Source organism: Sesamum indicum, linkage group LG2 (genome assembly GCF_026168435.1).
Source record: "Sesamum indicum cultivar Baizhima isolate 11 linkage group LG2, ASM2616843v1, whole genome shotgun sequence".
Classification (NCBI taxonomy): domain Eukaryota; kingdom Viridiplantae; phylum Streptophyta; class Magnoliopsida; order Lamiales; family Pedaliaceae; genus Sesamum; species Sesamum indicum.
The window spans coordinates 2,095,563-2,119,039 of record NC_142658.1 but is presented as its reverse complement, the minus strand read 5'-3'; the positions used below and the strand labels follow the sequence as shown (position 1 = coordinate 2,119,039).

Sequence of the window (23,477 nt, the reverse complement as noted above, 5' to 3'; positions counted from 1 at the left end):
TAAATAGAGAGGTTGTAAGCAGATAGAGAACATCAAAATACTTCTTCACCTCCAAAAAATAATTGTCTTCTCGAATAGAAGAATAAATATTTATGTAATATTTCAGTTATTTCTTCAATAAAACCCAGGCTTTTGTTCAACTTTTTTTCAAAAATTTTATTAAGTATCTATTTTGGACTACTTTTACGCCCTAAGGAAGGAAATGAAATAAGGTTGTGTTGTTCGTTGTTGAAGGAGTCAAGTGCCTGCTAACCATGTGTTGCAGTAGTATATTTGGAGGAAGTCAATAAAAATCAAGGACTTCGAATACCCAGTAGCAATGCGACTACAAGGTATGAATTAATGGAGGTTAATTTTATTTCAGAAGCATGTTATGCTTGATCAATTAACAGTAATGGTACTATTTCTGTTCTAAGCAAAAAGGTTGAGAAACAAAACTAATACTATTACAAAGTTAGGGGCTAAAATGAAATAAGGTACTTATAGTGCAAATCTTTGTAAAGTACACTATTAAAATTGGTTATTTTTAAAGCATTATACCAAACTTGCAAAACCCCTAGACTGTGGCACCAAAAAGGCAATATTCTCAAAGGGGATGATCATTATCATTTCATAAACATCTAGATGTGTTGGTTGGATTTGGATAATGCACTACAAAAAAAAAAGGGGGATTTGGTATGATAAAAGAACAGTTCCTAATTGGAACAAATATTGGAACTAATGAGGAATGGAATCAGGTTGTTGATGTCATAATCCTCTTACAATTCATTCTTTGTTTTTAGAACGGCCAGACCATTACCCTAACCATTTCATTTTTTGTGTTACAAGTTGTTTTCCAACTACTATGCCAAAAGCGGAATTGTAAAATATTGCAACGTAGTTTGAAATGTTTTTATAACCATTGGACGGCCTGCCAATGGCAAATGCTTACAGTTCCAAAATATGGTCCGAGTCCGTTGAAATATGGGACGGCTAAAAATATCATTTCAAAATAAGTACAATTTGAGACGGTTTAATTAGATAAAAAATATTGTATTACAATACCCATTCCAAATACGTTACATCGGCTAAATTATAACAGTTATTTTGTCATTTTAAAATTTGTTCCATTACCTTTTCCTAAATATAGTGCAATGACTATATTCTAACCGCTATTTTTTTAGTTTCAAAAACCATTCCAATGCCCGTTCTAAATTTATTATATATATTACTTTTATTTCATATATTCTCACTATCTCTCTTGCATTCTTATACTCTCTCTCTCTCTCTCTCTCTCTTTCTCAATCTCTCTCAAATTTTTGTTGATCTTTGAAGCTATTTTGATCAGGTAATAACTTGAACCCTTTTTGGTCAATTAAAATGCATGCAGTACTTATTAATTGGTTTATTTGTTCAACTTTTGTCGATTTAAATGCATACCTGTAATAATAATTATATGTATATGTATGTGTAGGAATCATCATATTAAGACAGTTGCGGAGATGGATGTATTAGAAGAACTTGCCGAGGAGGGTCGGTCTTAAATCGAAGTTCTAGGATGGTGTTACTGCATTCCTAGAATGGTCAAGTCTCAACATGTGTATATGGTCGGAGAAGATTAAATGTCGTATCAAAAGTGAAAAAATAAAATTTTTAAAACACCAGATGAGATAGATTTTAACTTGTGTATGAAAGGATTTATGTCGTAGTATTATTATTGGACTTCCCATGACGATGAGAGGTTGCAGGAATACTTTGATGTTGTCGTCTTGCCCCCTGTGCAAGAGGAGCAAACTCCAGCTGCTTAGGAGGAGGGTAGTACACACTGGGGTGGTGCGGTGCAGATAGAGTGGGCACAGAGGATGGTCTTCGATGCCTCCAGGTCAGCTTTCTGGTCTTTTAATTATTACCTAGAGGGTGTGCTTTATGATGATACGAGGTCCTGTCCTATTGATGCCAGGCCTAGTTCAAATTACAGCGGGGGGCTTTATGATGTGTTTGGGTTGTCAGATCATTTTTTTGATGTAGTGTATGCCGTCGAACAGCTGTTGTGGATTGGTTGCACCCAATCTTAGTTGACAACGGTTGCTAGTGTGATGAATATCAAGGCTGAGAATAACTTTTCAGAGCGAGCATAAGATAAAGTGTTGCAGTAGGCTAATAATATATTGTCCGGCAATCACACCCTGCCCATCGATTATTATAGTATAAGAAGTTGATAAGAGACTTGGGTTTACCTATTGAGAAGACTGATGCATATAAGAATGGCTGCATATTGTACTGGAATGACGACATTGATAGGATTAATGAAATTTTTTAGAAGAAGCTAGGTACAAGCTAACAAGGGAGCAAAATCCTAACCACAAGAAGACCCCACATGTCATTCTTAAGTACCTGTCGGTTACTCTTCGGCTGCAAAAATTGTATGCTTTAGAAGTGACTGTCGAGCACATGACGTGGCATGCCAACCATCAGACGGGATGAGTGATCCATGTGTCATCCGTTCGATGCATAGGCAATCAGGGATTTTTATCAGATATACCCTGATTTTGCAGCAAAGCCTCGTAATCTTAAACTGGGATTGTGCAGGGATGGGTTCCCCCCATACAGGCAGTATGGTCATACTTACTCATGTTGGCCCGTTTTACTTACACCATACAATCTCCCATCAAGAATGTACATGAGTTATGAGTATATGTTCCTGAAAATGGTGATCCCCGGGCTTTCCAATCCCAAGCATTTGATCGATGTATACTTTGAGCCATTGATCGAGGAGTTGCAAAATACGTGGCATATGGGTGTACTGACGATAATGCAACAAACCAGTCATTCATAATGCACGTCGCATTGATGTGGACCGTGAATGACCTACCCGCTTATGGGATGGCATCTAGATAGAGAACTATTGGTGTTATGGGATGTCCAGTTTGTATGGATGATACATGGACATTCCATTTGCAACACGGTCAGAAAGCATGTTACTTTGATTGCCACAGACAATTCTCCCCCAGGACCATCCGTATCATAGGAACAAGAAAGCTTTCACTAACAATTGAGTGGAAAAGAAAGTTGCATGTTCGAGGCTGATTAGATGAGGTAATGCAAAACTAAGGCTCGAAGAATACTTGATGACTCTCAATGGACCAAAGTCGCATATCAGCTAGAGGAAGCCATACCTACTCCAAAAGTTGCTACAAACAATCAAATATACAACCTGCATGATTTAAATGGTATACAATTAGTCGTTGATCTTTCTGCGGTATATCAACAGGGAGCAGGTACATCTAGCTCGACAATTGATGAATCTGATGATGAAAATAACGAAGATGATAAGATAGCTTTGATGAGAATTATGAGACTAAAGAGGATCATGATTGAGCGTTTAGTATTTAATTATCCTTCCTATTTGTAACGAAAAACTTGAGCTTATATATTCTATTAATTATACATTTTAAAAAATAAAATAATGTTGGAACCTTATTTTTTTAAACATTATAATTACACAAACCATTCTAAATTGTATGTCGTTTTGGTGAAATTTTCAATTGGAATGGTTTTTTTAACATTATCGTTCCAATTCCCGCTCCACAAACAAATTAGATATTGCACTCCAAATAATTTTGAAAAGGTTATGATTACACAAATTATTTCAAAATGTACGGTACTTTGGTGAAATTTTTAATAAGAATGGTTGTTTTCAATTGTCCGTTCTAGTACTTGTTCCACAAGTAAATTTTCAATAAGACTTGTACTTTGCTAAAATTTTCAATAGAAACGGTTTGTGATATTATAGATGACGTACTAGTAGGACTGTGATTATGAGCCCATGTTCTGGATCTTTCATATGTGGGTGGACAAGGTCATTCGAATATGATTCACCATCTCCAGGAGTCAACTGAACAAATTATTGTCGCTAGCCAACAAGGCCTGGCGCCAGCTGTAGCTATATTGGACCAGAGAGGACTTCAAGGATGAATCTGCCAAGAACAAGACCAACGGGTCGGGCAACCCCACTGCGACTTCTACTATCTACCGTGAGGATCTTTTTCTGTCGGCATACACAAGATGGAGATGCTAGGTAATTTTTACTTTTTAAAAGCTTTTATTAATAATTTATAAATTTTTTGCTTATTGTTCTTTCTTGTACAGGGGTAGATCTCGATCGGCCTATTAAGCAAATGGAGTTATTCACCAGATGCTACAAAAAGAAGGCCGACGGAGGTAGTGGTAAGTAATAATTATTTAAAATATTTTGTTTGTTTTATTTTTTGAAATAGTACTTGTATTTTTATTTGTTTTGCAGGAGACGCTTAAGAAGCTGCTAGAGGATCACCAGCCTCAAGCCACAGCCATGGCTAGAATACTCCCCCTTAATCGGAGGGCTAAGCGGCGATGATCGAGCAGTAGCTGTGGCTTGTAGCAGTTACGGAAAGAACATGGGTCTTGTATTTGACCTTGGTTTTGAGGCTCACGCATAGATCTGGAACTACATGTAACCGTCGCCACCGCCACGCCCAGACATGGAGGACTCGATGGTCCGGCTAAAGATGATAATGGTCGACCTGATGAGCATGATAAAGTCGATGCAGGCCACCGCCTCGATTGCTGACTCGTCACAGCCCAGCGCCTCGATTAACAGCCCATCACAGCCTCCGGCAAACCCCCGTGCCCCATACGACAACAACATGGACCATGCTGATAAGGGGAGCGAGGTGTAAATTAGAGATCTTTTTATATTTGTAAACGTATGATTTTTACATTAATATAATATTTTTTCATAATTATTCACTTTTTACTGTTAATTGCATTACATAATTAAATATTTATTTACTTAATAAAAAGTAAAATAATTAAATTCACTAATTAATTATAATTATAAAATTATGATTTCAAGATTAAGAAAATATATTTTTTTAATAAATATAAATTTAGAAATGGGGTTTTGCATGATTTGTGAATGTGTTTAAACAAAATAAATGGCATTCCAAATTTAGTGACTAAAGATCATATGAACCATTCCAAAATAAATCCTACAACAGTTCCAAACATGTATTCCAAACAAAGGATAAAGTTGTTGCAAAGTATATTCCAACGGAAGATTCAAATTGTTGTCCAAAGCCTGTTCCAAAATCTATCACTTGTACATACAAAAATTGCGCCAAACTATATTTCTAGAGTGGAAACATGTGTCGTTTTTACATTCAAATTTATATACATAGTGTTATAATGCTCGCTCCAAAATATGTAAGAAAATATATTTCAAATAGAAAAAAAAGTGTTCCAAAAAAATATTTGTATTTTTAGATAGTCAGACGTACTTAGGAACGGTATATATGAACAAGTGGTATAAAACATGTTACTATTTAGGAATGATCGTGGCCCATCTACTCCAAATAATTGGGGACTCCGTTTATTACGATGGAAAGGCTCTCATTTCATGGTCGATGCAAAGTTAAGTGTAATAGTGTTCAGCTAGTAATCGCTCGTTTTGAAAAAAAAAAAATCGTTTCTAATCTCGTTCCAAATCCCACATTTTTTATGGTGACGTATCAATGAAATAGCTCTTTCATAATTTATTTCGGCATGATACCAAACTTATCCAAAATTAGGCTCATTAGTGGGGCCTTTTTTTTTTTTTTTCTGCCTCAAAAATCCAGTTGTAGCAATAAATCATCATTCACTAAATTTTAAAGTAACTTTTACTACGATCATTTTGTTGTAGCAATAAATCTAAAATTTGATTCTTCATATGTGGTAACAATTATCCTGGTGTAGCAAACATCTATTTGCAATATTTACTTATATAATACTAGAAAACATTCTCAAATTATCAATATATATAAAAATTAAACTACATTGGAACGAATATTCCATAACTAAATGAATATCTTAACATAACTAGCAACATATACAACTAAATTTTTACACCAACATTCCAAAGAAACAATTATAAACAAAAAAGTATTTTTCAATTTATTTTCAATAATAATAAACTAATAAGCACATATTTTAAATGGTTACGTAGTAATACACGAAACGAAACCTTAAAACAGATTACTGACAAACATCTCCCCCAAATACAAAAGGGCTATGATTCTTGCATCAAAATTTCTATTCTATTAGGCCAAATTAACATACAGTTCTTGAAACTTGGCCATGACTGTTCAAAGTACAACGTTAATAGGGTACTCTTTACCTTCTACAACTAAGAATCTATATCCCTCTTCTATTACCATCACCCCATCTTCATTGGCACTACTGAGATGCTCGCATGGATTCAAAACGAACTCGATTTCAGCTCTTTCTCTTGCATTTAAGCTCACACTCTGAAATCCCACCAGCTGTTTCACAGGCCGTCCATCGTCAGGCCTTCCGTGCCTGACGAACAGCAAAACGGGATGTTTTCCAGCCATGTCGCCTGCGTTCTCAACCCCGACATGAGTTGAAAACTTCAGCCTGTCACAGGTGTCCATCCCAATCTTGGATACTGACAGGCAGCGGCTCGAATGTGGACTTTCATCAGTTGCCTGAAGAGCATGTGTTAATTGGTCTAAGTGGATTGTGTTTGGAGTGGAGGGAATGAACTCATAGGAATAGGTTGTGTAGCTGAGGCCATGTCCAAACTCGAACACTTTTGGTCCCTTGTAGAAACGGTAAGTCCGCCCGGGGTATCCGGACGCAGGCCTCATCCTCATGTCAGTCATTGGTACATTGATGAAATCCTTTGGGTACCAAGTTATGGGTAGTTTTCCCCCTGCAATGCCAAAGGGTGCAGATTACAGTGTAAGTTTTTCTACAAGATAGATTTGGCTCATATAGGACAATTTAAGAATATGGTAATGTTTGCAAGAGCTTCTGCTGGAAATACAGAGAGCAATAACTCTAACCTGGATTGTGATCACCGAAAATGATTTCTGCCAGTGCAATTCCTCCAGCTTCACCTGGATAGCCAGCCCAAATAATGCTACCGACGTTCGGATCATCCCTGGCGAAAGAAACGTCGACAGGGCCTCCACAAACCAGCACAAGAACAATAGGCCTCTTAGCAGCTGCAGTCACCGCCCTGACAAGACTCTCTTGCTGCCCTGGAAGCGTCAGCTCCACACGGTCGTGATCCTCCGTCTCTTGACTCTGATCCAATCCCATCACCAAAACAACATGATCAGCCCGTTTTGCTGTTTGGACAGCGTCCTCAATTGCAGCCGACGCACAACTCACAGCATCGCAGCCCTTATGGTACAACGTGTTCGACATGTAGCCCTGGAGGGCTTTGAGGATTGTCACAGACTCGCAAGGAGGGCCCTCATAATTTCCGAGCAGTGCATATCCGTTGTCGGCATTGGGGCCTATAACGGCGAGGGACGACGTCCGGGACTTTGAAAGAGGAAGGAGATTAGCTGAGTTCTTTAGGAGAACAATGCCGTTTCTTGCAGCTTCAAGGGCAAGTTCTTGGTGCTCTTTAGTACAAACATGGTCTGGACCGATGTTGCCGAAGAGCTGATGCTTCGGGTTCCCGTTAAACAAACCTAATCTCATTCGGACAGCGAATAAGTTGTGGAGGGCTCTGTCCACTTGGGATTCGGACAGTTTCTTCTGCTCAATTGCTGATTTAGTGTAGTTCTTCAAGTAGGAGCCACAATTGACATCCATGCCTGCATTTTGTTGTCTCATGTGATACATATTTGTTCTTAACTACATATATACAATACGGGATAGCCCGAATCAGGTTCGACCAAATCTAACCGATCATATGGTAAATTCAATACATTTGTTGTCTAATTGATAATACAGAAAAAGTAATCAATCATATAACAAGTTATATACACTTACTCTATGATTGATTTGATTTAACAAAACCTTATTCGGTGAGAACTTATCAATACTGGAATGCATAATCACTATATGGAATGTCTTTTTAATTGTAATCCACAATTACATAGTACTAAGTTGTTAGAGGATTTTTATCATACTTTTGTATTATACAATGATGTCACATAGTGCGTTGCTTTGAAAAAATTACTAAAGAGAATTTTTCATAAAAAAAAATATTTTATTACTAATCATTATTTTCTGATTATTAATTATGTTAATGAGATCAACTAAGAAACGGGTCATATTACCTTTTAATTTATTGAATATAATGCAATTCATTTTTCTTCTTTTTTCCACTCCTCGATCCATTCGATTCCCGCTTAATTCCATTCCTACTTACCAATCATGCTCTAAAATTACAATCTAAAATGAACGAAATAGCTAATACTGTATTGAGAATAGCTAATACCATGTTGAGGAGATGGAAGGGCTAATTCCTTATCTAGAGAAACAAGAATTCTCATTGGATTAAGTATTCTCGGACGCAGATCATATCAATCACAATGTAGGAATGGACTTGAGAATGTTCGTTCTATTTCCATTCTATTCCTATGTACCAATCAGTTGCGAGGATTTTTTAATCATCATAGGAATTTCGATAATTTGATTTGTTTTTCAAACGGGAGTTAAGGGAAGGAACAACCATACCAGCGTTAAGTACATCTGCTACTGCATCCTCAGGTAATCTTGCATACTTGTGATCATCATGAATGGTCAGGACCGCATCGCAATCGGAGGTGATGTACCTGATAAATACCCAACCAATAAAAATAGAAAAGAAGTTTAACCACTTTTATCTGCATAAATGTAAAATTTGTAATTATATAAAGGGATAGTTACATTTCTCTTTCTTGAAGTATGGTGTAATTACACGTAAATCTCTTGTTATTTGAAATTACATTTACTATTCCTGAAATTTGCTTCTATCTAACAAATAGATTCCTTCATTACTCAAAAATTAACTGAATTTGTTTATATTAATAAAAAAACTGAATGAAAATTGATGTTTACCCTTTATTGCCTTATTAATAATTTATTGCGGGTCAAATAATTTTTTTCTACCTAAATTACCCCTGTAACTGTGAAGATATACCTCCACATATGTATTAACGTGTAAAGATGTATAAGATTCTTTAGTCATAAAAAGATTTATTTGACCTGCAATAAGTCAGTAATAAGTCAATCGAGAATAAATATAAATCTTTATCCGATTTTTTTGTTAATATCAACAAATTCAATAAAATTAAATCATCAAAATGATTTATTTGTTAGATGGAAGCAAACTTCAGGAGCATTAAATGTAATTTTTCAAACCACAAAAATACAATTAATGGTTATTTAAAATATACGAGTAATATGTATAAGAACTATAGAAAACAAAAATGTATACTTCCAGAAATACCCATGAAAATGATGAGAATTACCCATGGAAACCCCATTCGCCACGGGCAGTTTTCGTCAAGAGGTTGTAGTCAGCACAGTTTGGGACCCCATTCACGCGGTTGTAAGCGCACATTATCCCACTCGCTCTCCCTTCTTCAACGCAACTTCTAAAGGGAGGTTGATATGTGTCTGCCAAATCTTGCTTTGTCACCTAAGTTCACCATAATTTCTTTAAAAATTAAGAAAAAACAATAATTTTACATAATTATGATAAAATATTAATTAAAAATAATTTGATACACCCATAAATAATTAAAAAAAAGTAATAATTACAAATGCATAACAAGATAATTGCTGGAATTTTTAATTTCTGTCGAAGTTAAAGAGTGTTTTTAATTTATAATTTTTAATTTTAAATTGCTTGAATTAAGTTGATTTATGTCAAATGTTATCAGCAATTTTCTACGGGTAGGATTTGAGTAATTAATTTTTCATTTTAATATATGTAAGATCCAATGGATAAGAGTCGAATCAGATCTAATTATTTTATATATAAAGGGAAAAATGCAAGCAACCCCCTTGTAATATCGCAAACGAGTAAATTATCCCCTTATGAAAAAATACCTCCCTATATTTTTTAAAATACAACAATTTACCCCACTATGATTTTTAAAATGAAGCAATTTACCTCCCTGTATAAGGAGGTAAATTGCTTCATTTTAAAAGGTACAGGAGATTAAATTGTTATATTTTTTTTATAGGGAGATAATGTGATTATTTTTAATATCACAGGGGGTAAATTGCTATTCACTCTAGATATAAAATGGGTAAAATCGAACAAAAATTCTAGGGTAAGATTTGAGTAAAATATTATCAACTAAATACCTCAAATTCTTAAACAAAATGACTATTTCCCTAAACTTTTCTATCATGCATATGTAAAATTAATAAAAGTTATTTTATGAACTATCACTTTAATAGTAAGTTATTTATTTAATTTTTTTGTTGTATATAATTAAATAAAAATAAAAAAAATAAGTTACACACATAAATAGCGCGTACTACAATAACTACTCTATATTATATAATTGAAGAGCATTTTATTAGTGTTTTTAATTTATTGGTATGTTAATTTTTTTATTTTTTCTATAAATTAAATAATTATTTTTAACTTCTCCACTCATCATGATTTTTAATAACTGATTTTGTGTTTATGTTATTTAAGGGTGAGCTTATATTTGTGTTGAGGACCACATACACAAGCAAATTTCAAATCGAGGGTGTAAAAATGAGGGAAAATATTGTGAGTAAAATTATGGCAAATTATGCCATCAATGGTTGGCGTTCCGACAGATGAAAAGTTTTTAAACATTACAGAATAAAATTCATAGTTTTACATGATTGATTGTTTGGCAACATGTATGACGATGATAACCCATTGAATGATGTATTACAAAAGGCACCTATATGTGCTATGCGCATCTTTGGTAGGATATTATGTCCAAGATGCTACGAGTAATACTGTCTCATTATTGTATTTAGATATATGGAGGATATTCATGAGGGTGGTACCTCAAATAGGGGTAGAACAATATTGGTTTATTTGTATCGAGAATTGTGTATGGCATCACAGCGAGGGAAAATCAATATCAATGATGCAATGCAGTTATTACAAATATGGGCATGGTCACATATCTTAACACTTGCACCGATTTTCTCGAATAATACGTCAGATTTGCTGCCAACATTGATTGACGACAAAAACATCCTACCTATCCCTCAATATGTTGCACGATACGCATATTGATAGTTATAAATATATCTCGTGATACATAATGTTTACTTAAATTGTATTGACGTAAATTTATTTTTAGGTGGTGGTATCATATGTGCCCTCCGTATTATTAGGAATTCATTGGACCGTATAAAAGAAAATGTGGTATGTGGGGCTAATATCTTTTGACATATAATATATTTCTTGATGTATAGATTCGAATATATTGATCAAGTGGTATGATATTGTAGTTTATTTGGAAACTATATAATGGTGACATACCCGAAGTTTGTTCATTGCCACTTTTTGCAATTCACATACCATGGAATATAAAATGTCCATTGATTCCATATGCAATTGTGGAGATGAATCACTCGAAATGGGTTCTGACAATATGCCTAATCTTTCTCATGGGTCCCCATTTATCAATTAAATATAAACGTCGTTTACTTACCAATAGGTTTGGGGGAATGTCTTGAACCATGACAAATTATCGGAGAACCCGTTCCAGCATCTCCACAATCGCATAGCGAATCAACGGACATCTTATATTCCATAGTGTGCGAGTTGCATAAAACGGCAGTGAACGAACTTTCAGGTGCGTCACCATCATATAGTGTTCAAATAAACTACAACATCATACGACTTGATCAATATATTAGCATCTATATGTCAAAAAATATTAGCCTAACATACCTCATTTTCTTTTATATGGTCCAACTTATTCCTAATAATATGGAGGGCATTGTAAATTGTATGTGTGTTGGATATATGATACGACCATATAAAAATAAATTTATATCAATACATTTAAGTTAATATTATATATCACGAGATATCTTTATAATTATTAATAAAATATATTGTGCAACATATGTAGGAATAGGTAGGGTGTTTTCGTCATCAATTGGCAGCAAATATGACATATTATTTGAGAAAATTGGTGCAAGTGTTATGATACGTGATCATACCCATATTTGTAATAACTGCATTGCACCGTTAATATTGATTTTTCCTCATGATGCCATAAGTAATTCTCGATACAGATAGTCCAACATTGTTGTACCCTAGTTTGAGGTACTACTCTCATGAATATCCTCCATATGTTGTAAATACAATAACAAGATGGTAGTACCCATAGTATCGGGGCACAATATCCCATCAATATTGCACATAGTACATATACGTGCCTATTGTAATACATCCTCCAATGCACTATCATCGTCATACGTATTGCCAAGCAACCAGTCATGTAAGACTATGAGTTTTATTCTTGAATGTTTAAAAAACTTTTCATCTGACCGGAACCCCAACCATTACCAACAATAATTTTTCCACTTTTGAATAATTCATTTTGTATCTACCCCTATAATAACATTACCTTCTATAAAAAGGGTTTAAATAATATCATATACATCCAATTTTACTTTCTCCCCAATTATGTTTTCAAACACCAATATTTTTATAATACATCTATTTTTATTTTTATTATACACATACTTTGAGTTAATTAATTTTTTATTATAAAAAAATTATATTATTATAATTTTTTTTAAATAAGTAATAAAATTATGACGAGTCGCGATTTCGTCAATAAAATACAGGGAAAAATTGCAAAAGAGCTGAACTCGGGATTCTAAATCTCGACTTGGGTAATTTTTGCCTTTTTTTGTTTAAATAAATTTATATAATTTAATTTATATATAATTAATTTTAACAACATACTAAATCCAAAAAATAATAAAATTAACATTGCATTAACTTAAAAAATTACAATTAAGGGTACAAATGTAATAGTTATTTATTTTGTATAATTGTAAAAAATTACATTAAACTATACAATTACAAATATAAAAAATATCAACCTGTTCCACAATTCCGTCTGTGGCGTTGACATCGAGGTTTTCTTATTTTCTCGCCCACATTTTGAGCTGGCTCATTTTGCGCCTCATTTTCATCACCACCAAATCGACTTGATGTTGTTGCGGAACTTGACTCCATATTGTCATGATATGCACCAAATGATGGAAATGGAATTGGTGAAATATTATATCTTTGTGTATATGGTTGATTAATACCAAAATCAAGGTCAAGAGAATAATCTTGTGTTTGGTTTGACATATATGGAGTCTATTGAAACCAACCACCTTGAGACGGTTGAGGCATATAATAATCTTGAGGCGGTTGAGGTACGTAATAATCTTGAGGTGGATATACTGTAGAAGGACCAGCTATATCCACCCCAATATCATGACATTCAACTGAACTAGTTGACATTCGGCTAGAACTTCTTCTTTGCCTGTGGGATGTTGTGGGAGCATCATCGGATGGAGAAACAATTTGTTGTGGCTGTTGGGTTATAACTTCCTTGATAATATGTAACCCATGTTCAAATCTATCCACTAATTGACTATATCCTTCGATATTTGGTGGTCTAGATCGACATAAAGTTTCAAAGGCATTCACCTCATTTGTCTGAAAAGTGTAGAAAAATAATGAGCCTTGTGTTGATAAAAAATATATATAATAAAATATATAATATTATATAACAACGTACCACAACTTGCAACATAGGTGCTTCTCCAGGTTGGTACCCCGCTTTCCACACGTCTATCAGTAGATGACGACACGAAATTTCTTGTTATGTTGTAGTATCATTCCCAATAACCTCGTTCTGTTTCCCTTCTATTGGAAATGAGTGGCCTATGTACAACTGTGTCATATCGTTTTTGCCATCTAGTGATATATTGTATGTGTTGCAGGGACCAATCTGCGCCCGCGTGATTTTTACGGGAAATCTGATGGAGGCTCATATCACGGCTATCCGTCGATTCTGGTACATTCTGCCTCATCCTGAATTGGCGAACAACCCGTTCGGGACGATGCATTTCAACTATTGCGTAGAATATCAATGGAACGGATAACCTCCACAACTGAGGGTTCAATTTATCGGCGTAAGCCATAATGACATCCGAGTCCATGTGATACAGCTGCCATATGAATTGTAATAAATACAAAGATGTAAATTAATACGAATTTAATTCACGGTATAAATATACAAATAATATTAAAAATAAGTTACCTAATCAGCCTGCATCTCATCCAATATTTCTCGTATGACTCGGACAGTTCCCCGAACTGTAGTGGTGAAAGTGTGCTGACAATTCCAAGTAGCACCATATGGTGCTATTGGGAGCCAGCGATTGCTGTCCATTTGGACTTGGCCCATAAATAACCATTGGGCACCAAGCCCAGGACAAAGTGGCGTAATCCGTGATCATGCCCAAATCTACACGAACAATACAAATATGTGTTATTAATGAATATTAATAGCAAAAAAAATATATAAGAGTTTTTAAGTCAATTTTACCTGTAGCAATTGCAGCGCCCCACCAATTGCCGCTTTGCCTTTTGTGCTGGCATTGCATAATTCGCGATATAAACATGTCAGCACAGCACTCCCCCAATTATAGTTCCTCGTGGTTTCTATATCTTCTAATTTTGAGAGATATAGTAATGAGACATAGTTACCTGAGAAATTTGGGCACGTCAATCCCACAAATAGAAGTAATGCAACGACACGTGTGTACTGGACGACGACAGCATGGGGAGTATTATAAGTGATTTCGACCGTCGCCAAATGAGATGTAATTGCGGATGTCTGTAGTCTCGAGCCCTTCAACACATTTGCATCCGGGCTAAAGCCTATGTAAGTAAGGCAATATTCTTACCATTGTTGTGTTGTGCGGTCGAGATCAATTCCAGTCACCGGCTCACCGTCTATTGGGAGTGCCCATATTATTGTATATCTTGTAGGATAATTGTGGCTTCCCCTACACGAAAATGAAAAGTGTGCGTCTTCGATCGCCACCTCTCCACTAATGCAGTGATGAGGTGTTGATTTAATTGAAGGCATCCTCACCTGTAAACTCCATAAAATCCTATTTAGTATAGAATTTCTTGTACACGCTCGGACATATTATTTTGGTGAAAATGACTTCAAAAGCTACCATCCGCACGCCGTGAAATTAGTACTGCATCTAGGTCACTTTTCGGAATATCGTCAGACCTATGTTGGGCTTGTTGAGATAAAACAATCTCATTACGAGGTCCATATATAGAACGTCTATCCATTTTTATGAAAAATAAATTGAAAATAACCTCACAATAGCTGCAGTTGAATGTAGTGAAAAACTTGAAAGATGAGAGTTATGAATGCAGTGATGTCCAACACCCTTCCTCCGTCAAATTTATAATGGTAGATGGGGGTGGGTGAATTTTTTTTTTAAATTTAAAAAAATTAAAATCTGGTCGCGGCCAGTCTTAAAACTAAGGCTGGCCGCGAACCAGCCGTGCTCAAAGGCTGGCGCTGCCAACCCTCATTAAAGGAGGGCTGGCAATTGCCAGCCCTTTTGTGTATATATATATACACACATATATTATATATATAATATATGTATATATAATATATGTGTATATATATTATATATATAATATATATTTGTATAATATATATTTATATATATGATAGATATAAATATATATATTTTGTATATATGTTTATATATATATGATATATGTGTATATATTATATATATATACATATAATATATATATTAACTGAGACGGTTGGCACGTACCAGCCTTATTAAAGGCTGGTAGGTCGTGTACCAGCCTTTAATAAAGGCTGGTAGGTCCCGTACCAAGGATGGAATATGCGACCTACCAGCCTTTATTAAAGGCTGGTACGCGACCTACAAGTCTTTAATAAGGCTAGTACGTGCCAGTCGTCTCAATTAATATATATATTATATTATATATATAATTTATGTATATATAATATATGTATATATTATATAATATAAATAATATTCATAATATATTATATAATATAAATAATATTTGTAATATATTATATACACAAAAGGGCTGGCAGCTTTGATTACAGGGCTGGCAGCTGCCAACCCTCCTTTAATGAGGGCTGGCAACGTGCCAGCCCTTGATTAAGGCTGGCCGCGGCCAGATTTTAATTTTTTTTAAATTTAAACAAAAAAATTTCACCCACCCCCATCAATCATTATAAATTTGACGGAGGAAGGGTTTTGGACATTCTCTGCATTCATAACTCTCATCTTTCAAGTTTTTCACTACATTCAACTACAGCTATTATGAGATTATTTTCAATTTATTTTTCGTACAAATGGATAGACGTTCTGTATATGGACCTCGTGACGGGACTGTTTTATCTCAACAAGCCCAACATAGGTCCGACGATATTCCAGAAGGTGACCTAGATGCAGTACTAATTTCACGGCGAGCGGATGGTAGCTTTTGAAGTCATTTTCACCAAAATAATATGTTCGAGCGTGTACAAGAAATCCTACACCAAATAGGATTTTATGATGTTTACAGGTGAGGACGCCTTCAATTAAATCAACACCCCATTACTGCATTAGTGGAAAGGTGGTCATCGGAGACACACACTTTTCATTTTCGTGTAGGGAAGCCATAATTATCCTATAAGATATACAAATAATATGGGCACTCCCAATAGACGACGAGCCGGTGATTGGAATTGATCTCGACCGCACAACACAATAATGGCAAGAATATTGCGTTACTTACATAGGCTTTAGCACGGATGCAAATGTGTTGAAGGGCTTGAGACTACAGACATCCGCAATTACATCTCATTTGGCGGCGGTCGAAATCACTTATAATACTCCCCAAACTGTCGTCGTCCAGTACGCACATGCCGTTGCATTACTTCTATTTGGGGGATTGATGTGCCCAGATTCCTCAGGTAACTATGTCTCATTACTATATCTCTCAAAATTAGAAGATATAAAAATCGCGAGGAACTATAGTTGGGAGAGTGCTGTGCTGGCATTTTTATATCGCGAATTATGCAATGCCAGCACAAAAGGCAAAGCGGCAATTGGTGGGGCGCTGCAATTGCTACAGGTAAAATTGACTTAAAAACTCTTACACATTTTTTTTGCTATTAATATTCATTAATAACACATATTTATATTGTTCGTGTAGATTTGGGCATGGTCACAGATTACGCCACTTTGTCCTGAACTTGGTGCCCAACGGCTATTTGTGGGCCAAATTCAAATGGACAACAATCGCTGGCTCCCAGCAGCACCATATGGTGTTACTTGGAATTGTCAGCACACTTTCACCACTACAGTTCGAGGAACTGTCCGAGTCATACGAGAAATATTGGATAAGATACAGGAGGATCAGGTAACTTATTTTTAATATTATTCGTAGATTTATACCGTGAATTAAATTCGTATTAATTTACATATTTGTATTTATTATAGTTCATACGGCAGCCATATGACATGGACTCGGATGTCATTATGGCTTAGGCCGATGAATTGAACCTCCAGTTGTGGAGGTCATCCGTTCCATTGATATTCTACGCAATAGTTGAAATGCATCGTCCCGAACGGGTTGTTCGTCAATTCGGGATGAGGCAAAATGTACCAGAATCGACGGATACCCGTGATATGAGCCTCCATCAGATTTCCCGTAAAAATCACGCGGGCACAGATTGGTTCCTACAACACATACAATATATCACTATATGGCAAAGACGATATGACACGATTGTACTTAGGCCATTGATTTCCAATAGAAGGGAAACAAAACGAGGTTATTGGGAATGGTACTACAACATAACAAGAAATTTCGTGTCGTCATCTACTGATAGACGTGTGGAAAGCAAGTACCAACTTGGAGAAACACCTATGTTGCAAGTTGTGGTACGTTGTTATATAATATTTCATATTTTATTATATATATATTTTTTATCAACACAAGGCTCATTATTTTTCTACACTTTTCAGACAAATGAGGTGAATGCCCTTGAAACTTTATGTCGATCTAGACCACCAAATATCGAAAGATATAGTCAATTGGTGGATAGATTTGAACATGAGTTACATATTATCAAGGAAGTTATAACTCAACAGCCACAACAAATTGCTTCTCCATTCGATGATGCTCGCACAACATCCCACAGGCAAAGAAGAAGTTCTAGCCGAATGTCAACTGGTTCAGTTGAACGTCATGATATTGGGGTGGATATAGCTGGTCCTTCTACAGTATATCCACCTCAAGATTATTACGTACCTCAACCGCCTCAAGATTATTATATGTCTCAACCGTCTCAAGGTGATTGGTTTCAATAGACTTCATATATGTCAAACCAAACACAAGATTATTCTCTTGACCTTGATTTTGGTATTAATCAACCATATACACAAGGATATAATATCTCACCAATTTCATTTCCATCATTTGGTGCATATCGTGACAATGTGGAGTCAAGTTCCGCAACAACATCAAGTCGGTTTGATGGTGATGAAAAAATGAGACGCAAAATGAGCCAGTTCAAAATGTGGGCGAGGAAATAAGAAGACCTCGACGTCAACGCCACAGACGAAATTGTGGAACAGGTTGACATTTTTTATATTTGTAATTATATAGTTTAATGTAATTTTTTACAATTGTACAAAATAAATAACTATTACATTTGTACCCTTAATTATAATTTTTTAAGTTAATGCAATGTTAATTTTATTATTTTTTGGATTTAGTATGTTGTTAAAATTAATTATATATAAATTAAATTATATAAATTTATTTAAACGAAATAAAAATGGCAAAAAATACCCAAGTCGAGATTTAGAATCCCAACTTGGAGTTGGGATTTAGAATCCCGACTTCAGTTTTTTTGTAATTTTTTCCTATATTTTATTGACAAATTACGACTCGTCATAATTTTATTACTTATTTAAAAAAAATTATAATAATATAATTTTTTTTTATAATAAAAACTTAATTAACTCCACATACTTTTCAATCGAATTAAACAAACCATAATATCAATGGAGGTCCATTACTATTATTATTATCCTTTTATTTTAATGATAAAGTAATTTTGAGACTTTTGATGTAACAAGACAAGCCTGCACCTTTAGACAAGTTCAATAAAGGAGCTCTGACAACTGTCCTTCAATTATTTTGTAATAACGTTGACAGGAGAAGGAAAGAAGGAAGGAAGGCTGGCAGGCTCCAATATCAAGAAATGGATTCTTTGGACAAATTGTTCAGAGAAAATTGAATGAGAACAGTCCTTGGAACTTCCACAATTAATCTAAGGAATTAATTACTATTTATCCTCTTATTTATACAAAAATATTAATAACTATGAAATTATTTCAAATAAAAAAAATTAATTCTGAATTTTGAAGAGCTTAAGTTTGTATTCTTATTTTTAGTGAAAAATATGCGTTTTTAATTTTATATAAATTTTCGTACAAAATAAAAATATATTTGCATTAGTTAATGAAATTGTGAACTGTCATGTCAGATCAATATATTTTCAATGAGAACGTATATAAATAAATACTTTTTCGCACTAATTACTGTTTAAAAATTAAAACACGATCATGTTACGGCGAAACTAAAAAATTTAGGTAGTCGCGTTGCTCTTTCTTTCTTTCTTTTTTTTTTTTTTAAAGAAAAAAGGGATGTGAAAATTGAAAATAGAGAAAATGAGGACTCGAGAAGAGAAAGAAAGAGCGAGAAAAATAGAGATTAATAAAATAATTAAAATAAATTAATAAATCAAATAATTAAAAATATTAAAAGGATACTTTTCAATTATATATATATATATAATAAAATACAAAAATAAACTATTAAATTAGGGTGCGCCGTGATTGTCGGCCTTACCAATTGCCCAAAATGTCAATTCTAGTGATTAATACATGGGATGTTTCTCATAGTAAAATATTTGATATAATTACAAATAAATTCTCTATTATTTAAAAAATTAATATTCTTAAAATTTATTTTTATTTAACAAATATGTTTATTTATTAGTTAAAATTAATTAAATTTATTGATATTAATAAAAAAAATTAAATAAAAATTGATATTTATCATCACTTGACTAATTACTGATTTGTTGAATGCCAAACAAAAGTGAAGATATAATTTCTCACATGTATTAACGTGTAAAGATGTATAAGGATAATTCTGATCAATATGAACTTTTATCCAATTTTTTGTTAATATCATCAAATTCGATAATTTTCGATTAATGAAAAAATTTATTTATTATACGAATGCAAACTTCAAGAATATTAAATATAATTTTTTAAATTATAAAAAAATTACGTATAAATTATACCAAACATCGATGGATGAGAGTGTAACTATCCCTTAGTCCACTCGGTACAAACATTTAATACAGAGTACCAAATCAATGCAAATCTAACAATGATAGCGAAATTAAAATTTCATAATTATCGTATCGTAAAATCTAATTTCATCAATATATGTGTATTTATTTATTTTAATATTTTTTTTGTATATCCAGTAATTAAATAATTGTCATGTATTTTTTAATTTTTAATAATAAAGATTATAATCAACTACAAGAGATTTACACTTTGGCATCTCAAATTAGATGAAAAATTCCATCGAAAAGTGATCACATGGTATTTCTTAATGATAAAAACATCAATTTCATATTTTATTTTTATTTTTATTTTTCTGGATGAATTCGTGTTCGAAATGATCAATTTAAATAAAAATAATAATTATAATTCGGATGATAATGTGCAATTCAGTTGATATAAAGGGTAAATTACAAGGGGCTCTCCAAAAATTTATCATAATTATAAATACACGCTTATTATTTAAAAAAATTATAAATACCTCTCTGAAATTACAATTACAAATACTCATTGTAGGAGATATTTATAATTTTTCAAACATTCAAAATGTATTTATAATTATAATAAATTTTAAAAGAGTCTCTTGTAATTCTACGTTAGGGATGAGTAGTCATTTATCCCCTGTGATATTGAAAATGAGCACATTACCCCTATGAAAAAATTATAACAATTTACCTTTTATGATTTTTAAAAATGAATCAAATTTACCTCCTTATACAGAAAGGTAAATTGCTTTATTTTAAAAAACTTATAGAAATAAATTATTGTATTTTAAAAAATATAGAGAGATAAATTATTATTTATTTTTTCATAAAGAGATAATTTGCTCATTTAAAATATCACCATATGATTGCTTGTATTTTGTCTACTAACCTTAGCATCAAAGCCGAGGCGATTGAAGCCCTTCCAGTTGTCCAAATCATAAGCAGTGAAGTGTTTGCAGCAAGCAGAGGCCAGAAGATGACCGGTCTGCCCGCCATTGTACCTGTCCCCTTGAATTCCCCTCACAAACGCCACCGAATACCTACCCGCAACCAATGGGTCTTCGCCAGGTGTCTCCTGCCCTCTGCCCCACCTTGGGTCTCTGTATATATTTATGTTGGGTGCCCAAAATGTCATCCCCTTTGCTTGCCCTTCATTGTACACTCCTCTTGCCTCTTTTCCAATTGCCTATTATTTATTTTTAAAAGAAAAACCCAAAAATTAAAATTAAATATTTATTCTTTTTATTCATATATTTATATTTATAATTACATAATTTTATCAAAACGTATAAAAAAATAAGAGTTTTTTCCATGATTTCTATTTTTGTGTTCGAAATAAATTATAAATTAAATAATAGTAAAAATTTGAAATGTTTCAAGACAAAAGTAAAACAATAATTGTTGTCACACGCGATTCCCGCAAATATATAAAAATAATTTTGATATAAGATTATAAAAAAAAATTGTGAAATGAATAAATTATAATTATAAATTGTAATAAATATGGAGAAATAAGATGAGAGACAATTGTGGAGTAGTGAGTTTAAAAGACAATATATAATTATAAAATTATTAAAAAATATTAAAATGACTAATTTGAAAAAAAAATTTAAAAGAAAGAGATAAAATAAAACTTTAATTTGAATATTCAAAAACTAGTAGAATAAAATATTTTCTTTTATAATTGTATAGATAATTCCAAAAACCATAATTTAAGTAGAATTGAGATCAATAAATTATAGAGATAATTACATATATAATTCCTTATATATGATTTATTTGTATAAATTGTACACTCTTTTTGAAAAATTATACGTACATTCATAAGAACGTCAACATCATTTAAATAAATAACCTATTTTTTTTAAAAATTATAAATATACGAATATCAACAACGTTACATAAACTACTTTTCATTTTTTACTGTAAAATAATTTTTGTAAATACACAAAATACGAGAATAATTTATGTGAATAAATGTAATTATTAATAAATTATATATAATATACGGTGAGGTTACAAGTGTAATACGTATGCGTATCGGCTTTACCTGACCAATGCGGTACCAGAGATGAGAATCAAAGGTGGAAGCGGAGAGGATGACTTGTGGGAAGCTGGTGGCGCCGGAAATTCGACCGCCGAAAGTAATGCCGCGCCCGTAACCGGAGACGCCGTGCAAGGCCTCCGACCACCACTCGTAGGCGGGGACGCCGAGCCGCGGGATGGCCGGGGCCGAGTTAACGAGCTGAGAAATCTTCTCGTCCAGCGTGAGGCGGGACACAAGGTCCCGTGCTCTTTGGTGGATGGGCAGAGCGGTTCGGCAGAATGGGAATGAGTGCGTTTGCGGGTCGGATGAGTCGCACGAGAACGGCGGCTGAGTGGAGTCGGCGCGGAGGAGGTGGATTGCTGTGAGGAGGAGTGTGAAGAGAGTTGGGATGGGGAAATGGAGTTCCATTGTAGGGAGGATGGGTGAATGGCTGTGTGAGTAAGATGATTTGTGGGTGTTGGGAATATATGTGAAGTGCATCAAGCAAGTAAAGGTATGCTTCATAACAATTAATTAATATAATTAATAGTTACACCTACCATATAATTATAGATATATTTTTTATTATTTAAAAAATTAAAAATATTTTTTTATTTTAAAATTCGTCCAACAATAAACCCATTTAATTAGCTTTTATTAGATTTTCATTTAATTTTTATGGTGAATTAAACAAAATGTCCATTTGGATTCTGAATTATAATTTTATATACTTTCTAAAATTTTGTAAAATATTTTTATGAACTAATATTTTCTACATATTATTTATTTTACCAACCCTAAATTTTTTTATATACTTTTGCAAATATTTATTTTATTTTTTTAAAAATTTCAACAAGAATAAAGAAGTGATGTCCAGCTAACTATCTAAAAACAACATAATTATTTTTCATCTAAAGGGAATATTTGTAGGTTTTCAAATAACGAGGGGTACGGTGGGTATTAGTAATTATGCCAAATCTTAGAAGAGATAGTTGTAGTTTACCATAATAGTTTTATTGAAAAAGTAGTTGAAATATTGGAAAATTGTAGTCCAAACTCAGATGAACCACACAACAAATTTAATACACTTATTATATTGTTGGCATATAATTTAAAAAGAGTGAATAATTAATTATATGACAAGTATAATAAACTTGTTAGTTGATTGGTTAGATTTGGACAGATCTATTTTGGGT

General features: G+C 33.5%; 1 protein-coding gene and 2 long non-coding RNA genes across 5 annotated transcripts; 1 reads left to right on the top strand and 2 right to left on the bottom strand.

Annotated features, from left to right (window-relative positions):
• Positions 1-5,926: 5,926 nt before the first annotated feature.
• Positions 5,927-22,775, bottom strand: LOC105177051 (putative beta-D-xylosidase 7). Of its 2 annotated transcripts, none has more exons than XM_088877760.1 (6): positions 22,306-22,775; positions 21,145-21,441; positions 9,276-9,445; positions 8,504-8,597; positions 6,867-7,671; positions 5,927-6,733 (listed from the first exon to the last, which is right to left on the bottom strand). In XM_088877760.1, the coding sequence occupies exons 1-6, from the start codon at positions 22,708-22,710 to the stop codon at positions 6,144-6,146; spliced, it is 2,361 nt and encodes a 786-aa protein (XP_088733886.1). In that variant the 5' UTR covers positions 22,711-22,775; the 3' UTR covers positions 5,927-6,143. The 2 variants fall into 2 exon arrangements, with proteins under 2 accessions (XP_088733886.1, XP_011098380.2); XM_011100078.3 differs by having other exon boundaries at positions 6,867-7,631; positions 8,500-8,597; positions 22,306-22,774.
• On the bottom strand, positions 12,731-15,396 carry LOC110011569 (uncharacterized). 2 transcript variants are annotated; one of them, XR_002286583.2, is made up of 4 exons: positions 14,379-15,396; positions 14,091-14,297; positions 13,566-13,998; positions 12,731-13,483 (listed from the first exon to the last, which is right to left on the bottom strand). It is a non-coding gene; the product is annotated as an uncharacterized LOC110011569 (long non-coding RNA). The 2 variants fall into 2 exon arrangements; XR_016063959.1 differs by having other exon boundaries at positions 14,091-15,394.
• LOC148788932 (uncharacterized) lies at positions 17,644-19,182 on the top strand. The gene is made up of 3 exons (XR_016063935.1): positions 17,644-17,784; positions 17,869-18,480; positions 19,067-19,182. It is a non-coding gene; the product is annotated as an uncharacterized LOC148788932 (long non-coding RNA).
• Positions 22,776-23,477: the final 702 nt, after the last annotated feature.

Coding starts and splice junctions, on each gene's coding strand:
- LOC105177051 (XM_088877760.1), bottom strand. CDS start 22,710: ATGGAACTCCATTTCCCCATCCCAACTCTCTTCACACTCCTCCTCACA. Junction 21,442..22,305: donor TCTGGTACCGCATTGGTCAG/GTAAAGCCGATA, acceptor AATAAATAATAG/GCAATTGGAAAAGAGGCAAG. Junction 6,734..6,866: donor TTTCGGTGATCACAATCCAG/GTTAGAGTTATT, acceptor TTGGCATTGCAG/GGGGAAAACTACCCATAACT.